Source organism: Phalacrocorax aristotelis, chromosome 5 (assembly GCF_949628215.1).
Source record: "Phalacrocorax aristotelis chromosome 5, bGulAri2.1, whole genome shotgun sequence".
Taxonomy (NCBI): Eukaryota; Metazoa; Chordata; class Aves; order Suliformes; family Phalacrocoracidae; genus Phalacrocorax; species Phalacrocorax aristotelis.
The window spans coordinates 39,310,983-39,331,747 of NC_134280.1; the positions used below are offsets into that span (position 1 = coordinate 39,310,983).

The 20,765-nt window shown below is 46.3% G+C and overlaps 1 protein-coding gene and 1 long non-coding RNA gene across 6 annotated transcripts in view; one reads left to right on the forward strand and one right to left on the reverse strand.

Annotated features, from left to right (window-relative positions):
* The window catches only part of LOC142057648 (uncharacterized), a 28,099-nt gene extending 24,911 nt beyond the window's left edge, over nucleotides 1-3,188 (forward strand). For both annotated transcript variants that reach the window (XR_012660703.1, XR_012660704.1), the window contains one exon: nucleotides 1,902-3,188. This is a non-coding gene — a long non-coding RNA (uncharacterized LOC142057648). The remainder of the gene's footprint in view (nucleotides 1-1,901) is intronic.
* Nucleotides 3,189-8,071: 4,883 nt separating this feature from the next.
* ERBB4 (erb-b2 receptor tyrosine kinase 4) overlaps nucleotides 8,072-20,765 on the reverse strand; it is a 647,409-nt gene continuing 634,715 nt past the window's right edge. For 2 of the 4 annotated variants that reach the window (XM_075094045.1, XM_075094046.1), the window contains exons 26-28: nucleotides 14,356-14,403; nucleotides 12,231-12,522; nucleotides 8,072-10,093 (exon numbers count right to left, since the gene is read on the reverse strand). In XM_075094045.1, the coding sequence (XP_074950146.1) occupies nucleotides 9,657-10,093; nucleotides 12,231-12,522; nucleotides 14,356-14,403 (777 nt within the window). In that variant the 3' untranslated portion in view covers nucleotides 8,072-9,656. The remainder of the gene's footprint in view (nucleotides 10,094-12,230; nucleotides 12,523-14,355; nucleotides 14,404-20,765) is intronic. The other 2 variants (XM_075094047.1, XM_075094049.1) reach the window with 1 other exon arrangement.

The window sequence follows — 20,765 nt, forward strand, 5'->3', positions numbered from 1 at the left end:
AATGCTCTCCAGGGTCCCGGTAATGCGGTCAGCCAGGGCAGCAGATTGGGGGTGGTGAGAGCAGTTTGATTTCGGGTGCGTGCCAGATCCCATGGGATTAATGGCAGCTTTTGAAGTGAATGCCGAGCTGGGAATGGCCATGAGCTCGAGGCGGGGGGGGGCAGGGGGTCTGGGCAGCCCTGGGACTGTGCACTGGTCATGGGATTTAAGCCAGCCATGGGGCGACAGTGGGCATTTGGCTGAGGGTGTGTGGCAGCACCCACGGTCTTATTCATCCCCTTTGGTGGGGGCTGTGGGCAGCAGCCACACATTTTCTAACTGGATTTAAAGGTGCATCTGCCAAAGCCTGAGGAATAATTGGCCAGGCTGTGGCACTGGGGGAGCGTTGCATAGCGGGGTTTTGGTTCTTCCATTTAAATGGTATTTATGGCACTGAGGTTTTGTGTCTTAATAAACGTGTCACACTGCCACATGCCCCCACCCCAATATCCTCTGCAGCGAAGAAGCTGTAAACCACAGCCTGGCTCAGGCTGGGGCTGCGGTGGGTGAGGGTGGGGTAATGAGCTGCAGCCAGTCACCAGGTGGGCAGCTCAGGGCACAGGGCACGGGACTGAAACCACACACCGGCCTTTTTGTAAAAGGAATAAAAGCCCTGAATTGCACAACCCTGGGACCAAGCTGGGGGTACGACACACCCAGAGAGGTGTGGGGGTGTCAGTGTTCAGAAGGGAAGGGTGTCGCTGGAGGAGCTAACTTCAGTGCCTGTTAGCACGGGAGCATCGCTGCCCCACGGGAGCATGGCAGGCCTGGGGTGCCAGAACTGGGGGTTCGGGCAGGGGTGGGGAGAAAGGGAGGGACTTTGGGTTTTGGCAGGGTGATCTTCCAGCAGACCCCTGGGGCGCCGAGGGCTGGGAGTGGGTCGATTCAGGTCAGGATGGCCTGCCCCGGCCCAGCTGAGGAGCCCAGCATGAGGCTTCCCCCAGGCAGGTCTGGGACCACTCACTCTGCCAGGACACGGGGAGTCCCTGTTGCTGGAAGCTCTCAAGCCTTGGCAAGAAATTTCACACATACAGAGGGACTTTGTTTCATATTTTATTGAATTTCATTTATATTAAATTAAAAATATATTTCTGACAGATTCATGTAACAAAAAGGCAGAACAGTTTTCAAATTGTTCAGCTGGGATGAGCGTGGGTTGATGCAAGGTGGGTCGCAGTCTACATTTGCCCTACAAACAGATAAAGCTCTACCCCAAGGACCATGAGGAGAAACTCGGGACTGCACACGGGGAGGGGAAAATATAACCACACAAAGAGAAGATCCACAGGTTTCTCCCCAGCCTCCAAACATGACAAAAGGGGAAGGAAAGGGAAAAAAAAAAGAAAAAAACCAAGAAACCATGAAAAGAAGGGAAATTATGCTAAAATATGTACCTAATATTAACCCAGGTCAGTAAGTATTTTAACAGTGCATAATCCTCAATAGCTAAAATATGAGAAACGAAAGGTTAAAGTAACATTACGCCACACACAATTGGCATACCCTACTGTGTAAGCAAGTGCAGAAAGTCGTCTGAACACACCACAATAGTGCTAAAACACAGAGTCACACAGAATGCCAAAATGGTACTTCTAACCAAAACCAGAGGGTGGGAAGGGAGAGAAAGAAAAGGGGAGGAGCGGCTTAAATCACAAGCAAATTACCTATATACAAATCAACCCTAAGGACAATTATGTTCCAAATAATGGTGTCCACAAGGAAAATAAAAGCAACATTATCCTTATTTACAAATGCAACTAGCTGTGTCTTTAACAAGCTATAAAAATACTATTCACATTTTCAAAGTAACATACAGTAGTTTTTGTTTTTGTTCATTTTTTTTTTTTAAATTTTTGTTTCAGAAAGGCAGCTAACTCTGAATGCATCACTGCAAGAAATGAGTGTCTTCCCCAACATGCTGATGCTTCTCTTCTTCTGAAGGTACTTCATAAGGCAGAAATATTGTTGTTTTGTCTCTTTGCGCTTTGAGAACATGGAGATTGGCTAAAACCCAGAGGGCCCCACCGCAGCCTCTTGCCCACCTCCCGGTAGGTGTCCGGGCTGGCTCCTCTGGGACAGGCTGGCTGCAGCGAGCACGGCCCACGGAGGCAGCCACCGCCAGTGGAGCATCTGGCAGGAGCTCGGTGCTATTCCCACGTTGCCTCCCAGAAGGGCTTGGCCTTTGATTTTGAGGGGACAGTAATGTCATCCTCCGGGCCTGCGACTTTGAGCCTCATCAGAAAAGAAAAAGTCAATAGTTCAAGACCGCCAGGTCAGGAGATGATACATTTTAGATATCTCCGTTTTCGGAGAGAGACTGCTTTTTCCCCTCAATTTCCCCTCCCTACACCAGGGCTGCTAGCTCTTCAGAAGTTCCAGCTTACAATATTGGGGAAATTGCAAATACTGGGCAAAAAGAAGGGTTAAAACCATAGTGAGTAATGTATCGAATATGTACCAATTTCCAACATCCAAATGCTATAAAAAATTATCTTTTCACTGACCTGCGTTCTCCTTTTAACACACCCCACCATTACAAGGCAAGTACCCACAATTACTTTCAGTCCCCGTCTTCAAAGGAACGGTGGTTTAGTGCATTCAAAGTTAGCTACCCCTTACACAGCTGCTCAGTTAATAATCGACCCATTTAACAGCAGTACCAGTTTATGCTACATATGTCATAGTTACCTTACCTCAAAAGAACGGCATACATATCTACACTTACTTATAAAATACCATTCACAGTTTATTACTGTGGTTATCCCAAAAGGGTTTAGTCTTCGGAGTGCTATGGACAATACAGTGTTTTCTCCCTAAGAGGGCTCAAAGGTTGGGCCGGGCACAGGGTTGGCGGCACCACAGGGACCAAACTGCTGGCACACGGAGCTCACAGCCGGCGCACAGCAGCGAGGGCCGATGGCTCGATGTGCGGGTGTGCCCTGGTCACACCGGAGCCATCAGCGAGGGGGTGCTGTGTGGGATGAACCTTTGCCCTGGCAGTTTCATCCACAACACGCCTGGAGCACGATTTCATGGCTTTTTTTATTGGGGAGGGAAGAAGAACTGGGACATAATTACTCACACTGCGTAACACCTTACCAATCTCCCCTTAAAACTCCTCTCTTCCAAGGTCCACAAAGCTCTCTCTCAAAATTAAATAATACAAAAGGAAAAGAAAAACCCCAGCTCTGAGACCTCTAGTTTCCTAATTGTGATAGCGTCCTTAGGGTCCCCCTCAGACCTTTTCCTGGCTTGTTGGCACAGGCCCCAGCTGGAGGATGCCTTGGCTGGAAGCACCCCTTCGGTCTGGCTCTGGTTAGGAGGTGCGCTTGGCTGGAGGCCAGGCAAGTCCCAGTGAGTCCCACCACCACCAGTCAGACCTGAACACCTCAAGTTTCCCTGAAAGGTGCTCTGCATCCCCCGGACCTGCAGGCAGTTCCCAGCCATCGCTGCGGTACCACTGACGGCAGCCTTGCCTGTCAGTAACTTCCCCAAGAGCCATGAGCCTACCAGCATAACAACGTACTCATCCACACAATGGTACAGGAATATGACCTTGTGCTGAAATAAAATTAAAACAAAGGTGGAGGCATGTGATTTCTGGACATTTTAGAGTGGTGCTTGTAGCCACAGAGCTTTATTTCTGTTATTTATTCCCAGTTCAAGAGCCCCATTTATAACAGTGACGTTTTCTACCTGTGTAACGCTTAGGAAGAGCCAGAAAATTTAAAAAAGAGATGGGATCTTGCAAACACAGCGAGGCTGCACAGAGGCTGCCCTGTGGGATGACCATGGCTCCTTGCATGTGGTGGAGCATCAATATTGCAGCCAACCGACCTCACTCCGCACAGCCTTGGCTTTCTAATATAAAAGTTTGAACCCAAACCCAAGGTTTTATATAACAATAGATGAGCTGGTTTGTCAGCAGCAGAGGTCTAAGCTCCACGGGAATGAGAATATTGCAAGTGACAGAGCTAAAAATGAAGGGGTGCACGTTCTTCATATAACTCTGAATAACACCACCTTGTGAAAAATATTTGCCGAAGGGAACTCGAGGTGGTACTGTCCCCTTTGAGGTGCTCTCTAAGAGCCAAAGACGTGATGGATAACTGGAGACCCGGCTCTGGTTCATGCTAAGACCTCTGTTCCGCCAGTCTCCCTTAAGCTAAAGAGCCTTCAAAGCAGGTAAATCCCTACCTGAGCTCAATAGCTCCAAACTGTGACTGGGAAATCAGGGTGAAAGCCCCAACATTCCAGTTGTGCAAAGTGAGGGACAAATCCATCCTGACAAGTAAGTGAGCTGTCAGTCCCTGGCGCTTTTCCATTACTCCCATTCCCTCCCCCTAAATGGGTCGGCAGACAGAAGGTGCGAGTGTCCGGGTGTCCGTGCACGTGGGCGCTGCAGTGGCTGCTACCCTTTCCATAAAGAGATGCCTGCACAGGGCTACCAGGGGAGGCAAGGCTGACTGGGATGCCCCCAGTTATCCTGGGGAACTACATGACCAACAGCCTAATTCTGTCCTGTGCCAAAGTCTCCTCATCTCCCGGGTGGTATAAAGGAGCCCAAATAATCCCTTCATTCCTTTAGCTGCCACCATGCTGCAGGACACCTGCACTGACACCTCATCAGAAAAAAAATAAAAATAAAATTTCTTTTTCTTTAATATCTGAGTTTCCCATATAGGCCTATCCTCAAACCTCCCCCCCGCCCCAAGCTATACCTCTGGGCTGACTTACCTGCAGCTAAAGCTGCTCAGCCCTACCACCACCTATAACTATAGAAAGAACTGATCCATAGCGAGTCAGGGTCTTTCAGAGTCGCTGTTTTCTTTGCTTCTAGGCTGGGATTGGTGGTGGCTGAGGGTGGGGGGAAAGGCTCCCCTCTGGCTCCCTTTCAAATCTTCAGTGCAAACAGGTGTGGGATCGGTGGCATGCCTGCAGGCTGCCCAGCCCCAGCACCGCTTCTACGCAGGTGCCCTTCACTCGCAGCCTCCAGGCTTACCAGCTGTGGGGCAGGACGGGAAAGGGATTTCCCATTCAATCAAGGGACTAAATGGAATGAGATCATTGCATACAACTCCTGCAGCAGGAAATGCATTTCCAATCAAATAAGCGATACAACCAGGGCTAACGCAACCTTTCTGTGGGCAGAGGAAAGGATTTCTGGACTGATCTTAAGGTACCTGAAGCAGACCCGCACGGTGGCTCCTACTGCTGATGCTCGTTCAGATTTATTTCCGTTGCTTGCTACCTGTGAGAGATGACCTGTTTGAAAGTAAGTTGTAAATACACTGCCACATCTGAGCAAAGACCATGTAAGAATCCCTCCTGGCTATTTTGCAGAAAAAGAAAAATTTGAAAAGAGCTGAAGAAGGAAACTCAGAAATAGTTGGTTTCAGTCAATTACGTTACAGCAAGTCAATCAGATCCAGCATCTACGTCTGTTTGAAATACCCCTCAGGTAGATAATAACATCTAAGACAAGTATCACTGAAAGAGATTAGGAAAAAAATAAGCTGTTATTCTCTTTCATGTAGCGCTTTTGCTTTGTGCCTTGGACAATGGCTGATACACACTTGGGTATCTGCTCTTGAAAAGTTAGTCGCTGCTCTTCTGTCATGCGGGCTATGATAAGGGGAAGGAAAACATTTACAAATGGGAGACCGCATTATAAAAACCATAAAAACTGACAGTGCTGTGCACACATCCCATCGTAGAACTAGAGAATTAATTACAGCCAGTCAAAATACTTGTGCTGATGCTCTCACCCACTGCTTTGTGCTGACGAAATGCAGCTTGTGTGTAGAAATATCTGCTTTTCCCCAAACCAGTAATTATTTACTAAAAAACCTGACCCTCCTCTTTCACATAATCAGTTCAGTATCTGCCATGATTTTGCCATGTGTGTTTGCCTGACTCCTACCCACAAGCCAGCAGCTGTACCTTCAAAGGCAAATTTGTGAGTTAGGGCCAGCCAGGTATTTCTGCTGATCAGATGAAAGCAGCCAAACAGTTCTGCTCCCAGTTTTGCTTTTTTAACCATGGTTAAACTTTATTTGGCAAAGAGACAGAAACCTGCCCAAGGTAGCTCAGCGGCACTACTGTTCCAGGGGGAACGTGCACACTTCCAGGCCGTGCTCAGAGGACTGCTGTTCTTACTGTGGAAAAGGAACTGGCTAACGGGACGCTCGGCACCACGCAGGCCCACGTGCTGCAGCAAAGGTCACTGGCACAGCGGGAAACGCGAGGGCCATTTTTGGCAACTGCACTTCAAACCAGAAGCTCAGAAAATAAAACAAAACAAAAAAGCCCATTTGTGAAGCTGCAGTCTGATGAGTTTTCCATCATCACAAAACCCCGTGTTCATTAACCCTTTGTTTGCCCTCTGCTATTCAAGACACAGCTGGCACAGCTCAGCACGGCTGCCGTGTCAGGGCCCCAACATAAGGTAGCTCCCGTTGTGGCCTTCATGCTGCCTCACTTCAAGGAACCTCTGCACTTCCCTGCTACTTAATATATCACACCCACAGGCAACAATTAAAATGAATAAATAATTCAAGTATTGTAAGAAATAAAATGTTAAATTGTTAAAAACCACAATTATTTACATTTGGATTATTCGATGGGCTTGTTTCCAACACCGGTGCTACTTAATTACCAGAGAAACAAACAGGCCTCACCTTCCTTTAGCAGCTACATCCCAGCACCATCCCACATCGGTTTGGCTGTGTGCGTGCTTCTGCCCCAGCAGCCTTTGAGTGCGCCTCTTTGAACTCAAATACATAAACTACCAGGATTTTTTTTTTTTTTCTCCATCAGGAGTTACTCTGTTACAAGACTTGTACAGGGACAAATCAACCCTCTTCTCCACCTAACTATGTAACCGAGCTGCTTTTGCACTGAAACACAACATCCACAATTCTGTGCCGGTCTTTGTCCCTGGGCAGCTTGGCAATCGTGCCCCAACCTGGCAGACCTCGGCCTGTGCTTCAGATGACAACCTGCAAGCGCTACCACTGGCAAACCTTCCTTGGAGCAGTGGCTCCAGGACCTGTGGCCACCACTCTGCGCCCCCCAGCCCCTGCACAATGCTGGCTCTGTCTCCTGCCAAGATCATGAGGAGTTATGGGAGGGCACCAGGAGGAGGTAAGGCCTCTCAGATGCATGATGTTTTTGTAACCATCTATCCCAGTTCTGTGGTCTGCTGATCATTTTGTTCTGCCACCACAAACCACCATAGCATCACCTGACCCAACATCTCTTTTTAATAGCTTCAAAGATCTGTACTTGTTCTTGCTGTTTTCAGACTCTTCAGCTACGTACTCAGTTCACAGGTTTAATATCCGCCCTGCAGCTGGTTCAAGCTGCCCGGAACACACCTGATGCAGAAAGTGATCATAGACAGTTTGTTTCCCATCTACAAGCATAACAGCCCACCCAGGTTTCAGATCTCTTCATACCTTTGTCAAGCTGACCCTCAGCCACCAAGATCTGGGTGACTATTACTTATTCCTTACTCCTTCCTCTGCTTCCCTACGATCCAAGGCGGCAAGCTGTTGAGATGGTAGGAACTGGGAGGAGGTTGACGTCATTTCCAGACCACTGGTTGCTGCTGGTTTTGCTCCCAGCTTCGGTCACCCCAAAGATCTCGACTTTAACAGTACTGAAGTGCATAAACTGAAATACTGTTGTATCACCTAAGGCTGCCATCCACTGGGGATCGTTCCTTCCCCTTTAAAAGCCTGATGGATACAGGCACAGGCAGAGCTTCAAAGGTACTGAACAGCTCCTTAAGATTTTTGGTGGGAACCAGGTATGCAAATGCTCTTACACACATTGGTCTTGTCATGTCAGAAGCAAGCCGTCAGTGTTTCTGGCCCTTCCGCCTCTCTTCCCAGCTCCATCTGCCTCCAGTTGCTAAAAACATCCAGAACTATGGCTGAAAGGTATTTCCAAAGAGGAGCAGGCTGGGGGGTGGGGTGGGGTGTCTACCTAAAAATTGAGGTTGATGAAAGCAAAACTAAGTGCAAGGAGACTGACTGATATTTACTTACATTTTTGAAGGAAACCTCTGCGAGTCATGCACATTTTGACTTCTCAAACCTCATATGCACCATCTTCTGTGCCAGAGTAATCCTCCTTTTAGAAAAAAACATTCCATACTGTGCTGCAAGCCAGAGCAAGACATTTGTCTCCGATCCCTTTCAGGGCATGCTCTGCTGTCCTTCACATGGCAGTAGTAAGAGTTGGTTGCTCTGTCACTGTATTCTCTGAAGCAGTCAATGCAATGACCTCTCAGAACTCGTAGACATTGTTCCAAAGACTTAATTTGCTTCATTTTGGCATTTCCACAGTCATCCTTTACATATAATTTTTTTTTAATTTAAAATTATTGTTTTGTATTTTGCTGGTCACTTCCATATTGCTTCATTCAAAATCCAGAAAACAGTTCAAATAAAATCAGAGCTCAAGTGCAAACTAACTTTCCAGTGAACCGCTATATGTGTTTCCTCCAGTCCAGTGTCTGTCTTCCAGTTTAAAGGACCCTTCCCACCACCACCCCACAGAATGCCAGCAGACTTCATGACCCATATCAAACTCTCCAGTTCTCCATCTTGTCCTCAGTGTTGCCTAACAGCATCCCCAACTCCCTTCCTGATCAAGAAGAAGAAAAAGAGGGAAGAATTTGTTTGGGTCTTTTTATGTATCTATATAGCCAGCAGATATAAAACAGGAAAGCAAAGATTTTTGCATACAAATCTTGGTTTCTTGGCCTGTCTTTTAGCCACAAAAAGAATGTGTTTGAGGTGTGGTTTTGTTACCCTCTTCTGAAAGGGTTTTTGTGTTTAAAGTGTTTGTCATGTTGGCACATATACAAAAATGGTTGCGTCATGTACCAGTTCTGAGCTGGGGTCTCTGCAGTTAGGAACTGGCACAAAATCATGGTGTGGCCCAGAAAAAGAGTTTAGCCATATATTAGAGTCACATCATCATTTCTTGGAAAGCCACGATGAAGATCTGAACGATTATGAAAAGCCACGTTAGCCGTTCTCTCTCAGTTGCTGGGATAGAAAGTGTTAGAGAAAGAAATTGGATTTTCAACCCCAATTACTATGCTATCACACGATATAAAAATTGTCCATTTTTCCCCTAATGGAAACTGCATTGAGGCTTCCAGGAATGCTGTACAGACTCTCATCAGTTCCTGCTGAAAGAAACAGCCTTTCTGTGGCTTCCCTACAGTGTCTGGGTTCAATCACTGAGGACTAGCTTGGCAGCAGGCAACACTGCCACTGGCCTTTACTGGTACTGTCTGGCTTCTCTGACCATCCAACACTCTGGATCTGTGGAAAGTGAGAAAGGCCAGGTTGTACACACCTTCTTCCAGTCTCTTTCTTTCCTTCCTTCCTTCTTTCCTTCCAGGTTCCCAACCCAATCTGCAAACGACTCCAAGACATTCTTTCACTTGGAAATATCAAAAATGAGTGAACTGGCAAGAAGAGGAAGCTCATGGGAGAAAGAAAGGGAAGGAGGGGAGAGAGAGAAAAGGGGAGCGAGAGAGAAAGAGTGAGGCAGCTAGAAGGGGTTGCCTTTCCACTTCCATAAGACCATGGTCACTACACCACGGTATTTCGGTGTCTGTAGGGTGGTGGGGGCAGCACAGTGCCAGGCTTCAGGGAGAACTCAGAGAGGTATTCAGGATTCTCTGCCACAATGGGCCGGATCCGTCCATTCTGTTTGTAAAAGTATTTTGTGCTGTACTCTTGCAGGTAGTCCGGGTGCTGGAGGGTGCTTCGTGGGGGCAGGCTGTGATTCCAGTAGTCTGGGTTGTCAAAGGCCTTCTTGGCTTTCTCTGGCAAATTGTTCTTCAGGTACTCAGCATTTTCCAAGGTGTTTGCAAAAGTGTTGAGGTACAATGGCTCATTTACGTACTCATCCTCTGCTTTGGGCTGCCCATTCGGAGCGTTGTGGTACTCTGGGTTGTCCACAGCTTGGAGATCTCCATTCTTTCGTCGGGAAACAAATGGGTTCTCTTCCACTGGGTTTAGGTAATCTAAGGAAAGATTAAAACTACATCAGCGAAGAGGGGGAGTAATCCATCCATGCAGCAAGCATCATGCATGCGTTACTACCAGGCTGTACCAGAAGCAGTACTCGGCCTTGTGCATCTTTCCACCCCAGCCACTCATTCCAGCAAAACTGGAAACTAAACTAATAGCCTGTGTGCCTCGTTTGATCCTGAACTTCCTCTCAGAGCATGACCTACAGAGCCAAACATGCCGAGTGACTTTTGCTGACTCCCTTGGCAACCTTGGACATATCAGTCTGCAGTCTTTCCATCCAGAAAGCTCTGTAGAAATCTTAGTTAAGCCTCTCTGCACAAAAACCATCCCCAAGGGCTAACTTCTAAGACAGCTTCATTTCTAACAGAACAATTTGTCTGATTAAAAACCTTCCATCCCTGAAGGACAAAGGGCCACGAAGCATTATGAAAAAAATAATTTAAATGAGCCCTGGAAAGAGTACAAGAGAATCTTACATCAGCTCCAAAACAGGACCTGGAGCAGGTAACAGTTGCTTCAAATCACTTTCTGTGGATTAACACCACAAAAAATTGTAGCTGAATTGCAGAAAGGTTTTAAGACATATGGAGCTTTCATGGAAAGCCAGACAGGGCATGGGGATGGAAGAGAAACATAAAAAGACTGGTGGTCCTAGGTTAAAAAGACATGTTTAGTAAGCTCCCTCCCACAGTCACACACAGGTAACTGACCCGCAGAGCAATGGATTTGCTGGGTGTCACTTCCTGCCTTGCTCTGTGCATAACGAGGTCTCGCTGCAAAACACAAAGCCAGTCAGCCAGGGTGACACTGCAAGTGGGCTGCAAAGGAAATTGCTTGGAGCTGGGCCACGGACAAAAGGAACTGGGGTGGGCCTTCAACTCCGCTTTTATCCAGGAAGGGGCCAAAACTATTAAATGCAAAAGCTCAAGACTTAATACCTTTGACCACAAAGCTAAAGCTTTGCTGAATCTGAGACGTGGAACAGGCACATGTGCCCACAACAAGAGCACAGTGGAAGCAATGACAACCAAGCATCGCTTGATTTGAGTCCCCCAGCTGACAGAAAGCATGCAGCATCATGGCCGCACTGTGACATCCCTGCATCTGTGCCCAGAAAGACAAGGAGGTGCGTTCTCCTGAGCTGCTACTACCACATCCCCAAGGGCTCAGGTAGCACCTGTGAAGTGTTAAGCTCCTGCAGAACTCTGAGGCTCCCCAGGGTGAACCTGTATGTGAAGATACCGGTGGGTTCACACTGAAGCAAGCTCACAGCATCAAACCTCTTCTTGCAAGGGCTGTTGCTGAAGAGTAGGGCCACAAGTGCACTCCCACAATTGCTACTGCCACGGGTCAAGCCCCAGGACTCCCTCCATTTCCACCATGTAACACAAAGGGTAAGTGGCTTTCAAATTCTGGAGCAAACCCAGTAGTTACTTGACATTTACATTTGCATTAATTGATTTCTTTATAGCTAATGCAAAGGTTTGAAAGCAAATGACTAATGACACATCCCCTTACATCTAAATGAGTGCTGTCACTATTTAAAAAGGAAGAAACGAAAGATGGCAAACTGGGAAGCGTAGCACTCCAAGCTGGCACAGATCTAGGCAAACTTCACCTTGCAGTGATGGTCTCTCTGAAGCACATCTCGTTCTTTCAGTCCTAAACTTCTCTTGGGTATAAAATGCCGGCTGTGTGTATCAGTCCTGTGATATGTTCAACAGGACATTTACCATGCACAATGCCATGAAGATAAAGAAGATCAATAAACAAAGTGAAGTGGAGACTACGGCTGGCCAAAGATAGATCCTTTTCTTGGAAATAACTGAATATTTGTGTTTGGAAAAGAAGGAGGTTTGGGTTTTTTCATTCCTTGTTATTCCCCAGAAAAAAGAGTTAAAGGGGGAATTACCAAACTTGACATTTTGGTACATTTGAACTTTTCTAAGTAGCAAATTGAGCAAAGAGAAAGGAATCGCCATGCAAAGAAATATTAACCAAGTCAGAATGTTTCAACCTTGCTGGGTTATTCAATAAAGCCATTTTTGGTGAAAAGCTGCTGATGTAGAAGAAAGGAGAATGCAGTTAGACTAGAGCAGGAACTTCTCCAGAAAGACAATATTTTACCTGTTTTAGGTTTGTCTCGCATCGGTGTCATGTACCCGTCCTCATCCAGCTCTCCCCGGATGACCCGCTCGGGTATGAAGACCGTGGGATCAGCGCTGTACCTCTGAGTGCTGCTGTCCTCTTTTGTCAGGGTTGCCACCTGTTTTCGTAGTGTGCCATTACAGCAAGTATCTTCAAAGATCTCTGCTGTGGCCCCTTGAGCAATGGGGGCTTCTGGTATTATGCAGCCAGGAGCTCTGTATGGCATCGGCACTTCTGCAGCATAGCCACCATCTCTATACACAAACTGGTTCTGTTGAAAAAGAAAAGGCAGCATGAGAAAGGACATTACAAAAGGAGGTTCAACAGCAAGTCACCTCTGTGGCTCTTGTGCCTTTCCTGCCACACTTGCTCAATGATGCATTTCACCGGGCAGGTGAAACCTTGCCCATCCTGCAGACTACTGTGTTTCAAGTGCTGCAGGATCATCAGCAGCACAAGCTCTGTTGTGGACTGGCAAAGAGTCCATCTGCCCGGTGGTGCTGAGCTGGCTTCCCCTCCCAGGGAGGCACTGTCGGTGTAGCCAGGGGGGTAGGGAAGCAAGCTGGCTGCTCAGGGCTGGAAATGAGGCTAGAAATGGGGCAAGAAAACTTGTCTCCTACCTAGACCTGTGGAGATTGGATATACACAGCTGTAAGAGGCAAATACGGTATCTACTCTTCTATTACTTCGGCAATCTCCCGTGATTTCTGAACAAAACCCTTGCACCTCATGTTAGGGAAATCTCCTTCTTCAAAGGGGACTGGTGTTAGAGGGCATTATTATGTTTGAACTCTTGGGGGGGCCTACTTTTAGGGTGTCCTGCAGTGACAATCACACGGTCACCCAAACACACACGTAATTCCATCAGGTAGTGCATTTCAGGCTGGTGAACTGTGCTTACATTGGTACCTCAACTCAATGGTTCAACTCAACCTACCACTTTGCTTGTCAGCAAGGGTGTGCAAGGATATTTCAACAGCATGACCTATAAATAGGACAGAAGAATGTACAGATTCATTCAAGCCTATTACCTAAATGGTTTTTCAAGAAAAGTTGGCAGTTAGCAATATTTTGGGTGTAGGTCTATATAGCTTGCACATGAATTCAGGCTGAGTGTAGAGGTGACAGAATCACAGACTGGTAGGGGTTGGAAGGTACCTCTGGAGATCATCATGTCCGACCCCCCTGCTTGAGCAGGCACACCTAAGAGCAGGGGGCACAGGAACGTGTCCAGGTGGGGTTTGAATGTCTCCAGGGAAGGAGACTCCACAGCCTCCCTGGGCAGCCTGTGCCACTGCTCTGGCACCCTCACAGGAAAGACGTTTTTTCTCATGTTTAGCTGGAACTTGCTGTGTTCCAACTTGAGCCCGTTGCCCCTTGTCCTGTTGTTGGGCACCACTGAAAAGAGTCTGGCCCCGTCCCCTTGACACCCGCCCTTCAGATATTTAGAAGCACTGATGAAATCCCCCCTCAGTTTTCTCTTCTCCAGGCTGAACAAACCCAGGTCTCTCAGCTTTTCCTCATAAGGGAGATGCTCCGGTCCCCTGATCATCTTGGTAGCTCTCCGCTGGGCTTGCTCAAGCAGTTCCACATCCTTCTTAAACTGGGGGACCTAAAACTGGACACAGTACTCCAAACGTGGCCTCACTAGGGCACAGTAGAGGGGGAGGATAACCTCCCTCGACCTGCTGGACACACTCCTTTTAATGCAGACCAGGGTACCATTGGCCTTCTTGGCCACAAGGGCACAGTGCTGGCTCAGGGTCACCTTGCTGTCCACCAGTACTCCCAGGTCCTTCTTAGCCGAGCTGCTTTCCAGTAGTTCAGCCCCCAGCCTGTACTGGTGCATGGGGTTGTTCCTCCCCAGGTGCAGGACCTTGCACTTGCTCTTGTTGAATTTCATGAGGTTCCCCTGGGCCCAGCTCTCCAGCCTGTCCAGGTCTCCTTGGATACTGACTATTTTATTGCTTGCATACACACTTCATTCACTGTTGGCTTTTGGGCTTTTTATGTAGAAAAAGGAGTTTGAAACAGAAAATACATAGTGAAGGAGGGAGGAAAACCTAAACGACTGTGAATGTGAATGTGAATGTGAAATACTTACTCCTGACATAGGGGTGTAGGCAGGAGGAGGGCTGTGTCCAATTTCACTCTAATAGGAAAGAAAAATGGAATGATGGATACGTAATAAGAGGTCACATGAATGAAACAAGTCACATGAGCTGTATGAGCTAATGGGGAGAAACATGCACATCAGTTAGATTTCCTAACTGAATCCAAAATTCAAAGAATTCAGTCATGGCAAATGTCTCACCAATGCCAACAAGCTGTGTGCCTCATCAGTCTGAGGGAGGCCTAATGAGCTCCTCTTGCTGGGTAAGGCAAGTGCCACATTACACCTGCTGACAACTGTATATCCTGCAAATGTCTTGTGTCTCATGTTTGGAGAGGCAGATTGTACAGAAAGAATGATAGAGGTGCATTCAACTTCAGAGGAAATATAGGCCAGGTGAAGTGCAGAAAGTATCTAGCTCCAAGCCAAGGCTTCCTTTCCCAGGGACCAAGCAGGAGAGGGATAACCGGGAGGGCAGGAAGGCACAGGACTGTGATTAGAATGCCACAGCTAGCTTAGGTATCACAGGAAGAACAGTCCCTAGGCTTTGGTAAACCCAAATAGTACAGCAGCTGCTGGCTTTCCAGACTCCAATGTGCCACAGTCCTGCTCTCAACATATACCACCCTTCTAATGTTACCTCTGTGTCACAGGCTAAGGGGTTTTATCAAGAAGTATAGAGGCTGTACATCAAAGTATCCATGCAGAGATCTTAACTTTGGTGTCTGGAAACATCTTGCACTGCCCTGTGGACCCTGAACTGCTATAACATAACCAGCACAGCAGCTGTATTTATAATTATTACCACTACTCAAAACCGGCCTGTTTTTCATTGAGGTAACACTGATTTCTGGAGGAAAATAAAAATAAAACCAAGAACCCTTTATTTTTCATGTGTTTTTTCTACGGCCAAAATGTTATTTTTGAGACTACAAGTTCAGTTCTTCATAATTACTTTGTTGCCTGTTTTGTTTCAAAAACTGTATTGTATTTCCCCTGTCTCCTAGTTGGGGGAAAGAAAAAGTCAGGGTTTGAAAAAAGAAGTTCTAAACTTGAGATAAATTAAGAGGAGAAACCCACCACCTCAGGAAAGAAGTCTAACCAACCTCAGGGTCACTGTCAAATACCGTACTTTATGAAGGAATGTTTTGTGGTTAAGCAAAATACCTCCATCAGGAAAGCCTTAAAAACAAACATAAACTTTTTTGAAATGCAGGCTGCCTGTCTGAAGACCCTTTCCTGCTGATTAAAAAAAATATGTCCACTTCCTTCGATTTGAAATATCCCCACAGCCATTTTGTTACTCAGATCTAGCACCTTGTCTTTGAGCTGTAAATGTGGGGATGAGCCATAGTTAGAGATACACTTTTCTCCATCCCCAAGAAAATTCATCCCTATTTAGCCAAGTTATGACCTAAAAAAGCCTCCAGGCTGCAAATTGCAAAAGTGTATGAAAACCTTTGTTAGCTGAATTGTCTCTCTGCACCATCCATTAGCAAGGCTTGAGCAGGACTCCGTAGTTGTTTTTCCCCAGGGAAACTAGGTGCTGGAAGGAAGCACAGGAGAGGATCTATCCCATGGTCTCAGTGACACCCCCTGCCAGCTGGGGAAGAGGAGGAGGAGGAGCTGGCAGTCTGAACAGACTATGAAGGAGTTGAGAAGCTTGCAAGGGAAGTGGTGCTGGAGGAGCTGGCAGCAGGGATGGACAGGAGCCATGGAACGGTGGCTTGCAAAGGAACAGAGGACAATGGCGAGTGAGAGAGACCGTGAGGTGCAGGGAGGGAGGAAGGGTTGGCACATGACAGGAGACTGCATAAGAAGGGAGAGATGGTAACGAGAACCTAAATGTGACAGAGAGAAATGGGAGGCACAAGGACAAAAGGTAGTTTGAATGCACTGAAACAGCAGCTTCTCTAAAGGCTGGAACTGAATGAACTTGAATCTCCCCTGCTGTCATCAAATCACTCTCGAATCAAATGGCCAAATGCAGGCCTGGTTCAGCTGGTACAGAGGGAGGTGAGCAGCTCTCCATCCACCCTTAGCCCAGGTGGCAGAGCTCTGCCTTGCGCAGCCAGCAGGAGCTCCAAGGGCTCTGTGCACAAGTGATAGGCCTGAGACACCACTGAAATCTAGGCCAACTATGATTGATTTCACTAAGCGTTCACCAAAGAGCTTGATAAGTTTGAAAAACAGAGCTTAAACTTAAGCCCTAGGCCTGGGAGCAGTTTTGGCCTCTCTGACCCAGCTCTGGCTGCTGACAGCCAGAGAAGCGAGGATGATGCCAACTGCGAAGAAAGTGGCATCTAAGGCAGTGCAGAAATAGATGGCAGAGGCTGGATCAAGCCTGGAAACTGCAGTGCTGCCCCATCCATGCGTGGCCTCATTCAAGACAAATGTACTTGTATTCAGAAGAACAACAGCCAAGAAAAGTTCACAAGGAAGGAAAGAAAAATCAAAGTCAGCAGTTACCTGGCTGAGGTGATCACACTTGAAGAGAAGATCGTAACACAAGAGGGAATGGAAGACACCTTAACAGAGATTACTTTTTTTTTTTTTTTTAAAAGGAGCAGACATCAAGGTCCTCAATACACATCTGGATACAGACTATGCAGTGAGCTTGTAACTTGGCAGTCTTCTGCAAGAGGCTTGTTTGGGACAGGTAAGAGGGTCTCTTTAAACAGGGAACACTGTGGGAACTGGAGATGCTCTGATTGCGGAGGTCAGATCCGCTCTGAACCTCCTCGCCTTTCTTTTGTACCACAGATTTACTGTCACCTTGTAATGACATATGGACAGGTTACAACCCAGAATGTGTTAGCAAATGGATAAAAAACATCCCCTGAGCCTGCCAGATACTACTTCGAAGTCCCACTGATGCCTATAGGATGTTGCACTGCAGGAGACTTAATCTGCCTTCTCCTTGCCCTCTGATCTCCTGTTTATTTGAATTCAGGGAAGCTTTCTGTATACTCCAAAAAGACAGAGAATGAAAGACTGAACATGGCTAAGCAGTCAACTATGGTCCATGGAGGGTGGTAAAGATTTAGGCAAACTGATGATTACAGATACGATCCAGAGAAGAAATACAAAGTGGTTTCTACAGAGTCAACTCTCTTAACAGCGAGGAATCCAAAGCTCTGCATAGAAACCTCTACCTCCTTGTAAAGCTTCCCAGCTCCCCCTCCTCCCATCTGCAGGCTGTGAGACTCCAAAGAGGGAATTTGCTTCTTCTGGTTTCCAAGGTGGCTACAGTGCTCCAGACTGTATGAGAGTGAAAAGAGCTGCAGCAATACTGTGTTAGTATTATATACAGGAAATTGGAGTTCACTGCTGTCTGCTTTTCACGGACACTAAACCAGTGATTGTAACCACTCCTTTCCTATTTGGTACTCTCCCGTGCTATACTACACACCTTTCTTCTATGTCTTTCTGTTTTCATAGAGGCACTCCCATGAATTTCAACTTATGGGTCATTGATTCTGGATGACTAAAGGGAGAGCTGTCTTGACCCACTTTTAGTTCACAGCCAACAGTGATCTCTTAAGGGTAACTTGGAAAAGCAAGTCTTTTGTCAACAGGCTTGACTTCAGTACACAGGGCTATGCTCCTCCGCCAGTAAATGTTTAGATGATTAGCAACTTAAAAAACCCTATTGTTCTAGGATGGCTGCATGATCTATCTGCGGGCATGTTTTGCTCCACTCCATCACAAAAGGCTAAACCCACGGTGCTATCTTTAGATCTTCTTGGCCATGACTTCAACATTTAAATACATACTACGCAACTATAACAACATAATAACAGGCCCTCTTAGAATAGCCCTGTCCCAAGATGTCAGGAGGGAAAGGACTAGCGTTAATACATTTATTGCTATTTTTGCTGACAGGACCATTCCTACTCAGCAACGTGCCAACTAAGATCACAGTAATGGTATTTTCTTCATGCCTCCCCTTTAGCTCTGTACTAAACATAGCTGTCTTGCACACCCTTAACAGAGAACTTTACAGCTTGGCTCTTCTCCAAACCAGTGGTGCCTGCACACTTTTTTAATTCTTTAATGTTCTTCCCCATAAGTTAATACCATGGGCCACTGCTCCAAAAAAAGGAGGCAAAGAAAACAGCTGTGGTGCCAATGAGTGGGGCTAAAAATGTGATAGAATTATTTTAATGCCTTTAAATTGCCTGCTAATTGCAATATGATGTCATAATTTTGTAGGCTTCCAAGATAAGTACCGAAAGCCCCAGCCAACTCCTATCGGTCAGGACATGAATCACACTGTGGGTAGAAAATACATTTGGACCTTTCCAAGTAAAACTTAAATAGCTTGATTTATATGTGTAATCCAATTTACTTTGTTCGTTCTTTTTTTGGTTGTTGTTTTTGCATCTTAAATACTGTACTGAAAAAAAGAGCTGATGGTCCTTTACTGAGAAGATCTGGGTTTTAGATTTCTGATCCTGAAATTCTGACCTGAATGATCAAGATCTTTAGCTTGTTGAGATGGACAGAGATTTCAGAGGCTGGTTACTCAAAGATCTCACTACATAAACCTACTTAAAGTCTCAACATGCATACTAAAAAAAATTTTTTAAAGAATTAATCAATATTCACCCCCTTTTGATAGTATAATATGCATTATATCCATTAGCTCTGAAGTGCACACATCCATTGACATTTAAACTCCAAGGATCCTCCAGAAGGAGCCTTGCCTTTTTAACTGCCCATGAGCAGCCTTAACCAGAAATGCCCAAGATTTCATTCTTTATACCAAGACTGAATTTTAGGGGCAAACGTGACATAAGGGAGAAAAGACAAAAAACAAACAAGCAAATGTCCTCTAAAGCCTTTTTAGAGGCCCTCTGGTATTACCTACCAGTGACATATCAGCTATTATAACTGCTAATATTTGTGTAAAATGAGCCTTGATAAAGGGAGGTAAATAACACTTCTGTGAATATTGGCTTGTGTTATTTCTTTCTATTCATTAATTTCATTTTCCAACTCCTTGCTTCTAAAATCTCCCAAAGGTAAATATCTCCTCCTTTATAGCAGGGACATAATATTTTCTGGCTGCATGCTAAACTCTAATGAAATCAAAACCTTGTTGGGTCCTGTGCTCATATTTACGTAGTTGTGTGAATATACCTCTGCCTTGAGTCTTTTCATTTGAGTCTAACATCATGCCTGGAGTATGGCACCCAGAGCTGTGTTCCTCCCGCAGCTTGCGCTACAGCTCATCCCACAGCAGCCCTATGGTAACCACAGCTGCCTTCAAAGCTGCACCCACAGCAGATTTCAGGTGGAAGAAATGCTGAAGGTACTCAGTGATGTGATGCTGCTGTGGGACTATGGGTGGTACAGGACTATCACCAAATAGGAAAGAAATAAGACTTTATTTTACAGCATGATTTGGTACTCATGTGCTTTGCTTGCCAGCACAGCCTCCCAACAGCACCCTCGCTGCTGCAGAGCTGGTTTTCCTTGTCACCCACTGAGGCACGCACACACATTGCATAGGGTTGCATAATTATTACTGTTTCTTGTTCTTAAGCAGCCTACTAAGCTCATGGGACTGAAAGATTTTTCTTTACTAAAGGCAAGGCTCTGCCATCATCAGTGTACACACACACACACTTGAACCCACTCTGACACTGCTCCTATCCACGTGAAAAACCAATTCCCTTTCACTTTCCTTCTGCTCTTGTATGCAAGAAGCACCAAACCACAAAGCAGGAGTAAAACACTCCCACCTTGTCACTGGGATGCTCCTCACATGTACTCTTCAGGGGCATCTCATGGTCCATGTTTTGGGCAACACAGTGATTATCTGTTTTGATCAAGCTCTGCAACACTTCTTTGTACCAGTTCATTCCTGGGCTGTGTGCCCCCAGAAATAACTCTCTTTCCTCCTTCCCCTAGAAACTGTTTACCTGATTTGAAACCAAGTCAGTATCAAGGCTCAAGCCACCAACATACCAGGCTGAGCAGATCTTGCTGTATGCACCAAGATTTCAGCAGTTCCCTAGGAAGGAGAGCTGATTTATGCGAGTGGATCTGAATAATGTGTTTGGGATGCTCTGGTGGGGCTGCAGGCAGAGCACAAAACACAGAGCTGTCCCATCAGCCCTGAGTAAACTCCAGATGCATTTCAAGGGAGCAGCCTGCTATTTACAACTGATCTGAACTGAAATTCAAATAGGAAAGACCACCCCAGGAGAGCAGCCACCTCTGCTCAGGAGCCATCCCGCTTCCCTCTGACCACAGAGCTAACAGCTTATTCTGCCCTGCAAACACAGCAAACATGTCTGAGATGAAAATCAAAGGAAAGAAAAAATGTGTACCATGAGATCACTGTGTAATGTTAAATAGAAATGAAATGCTGTTTATACAGTAATAGCTAG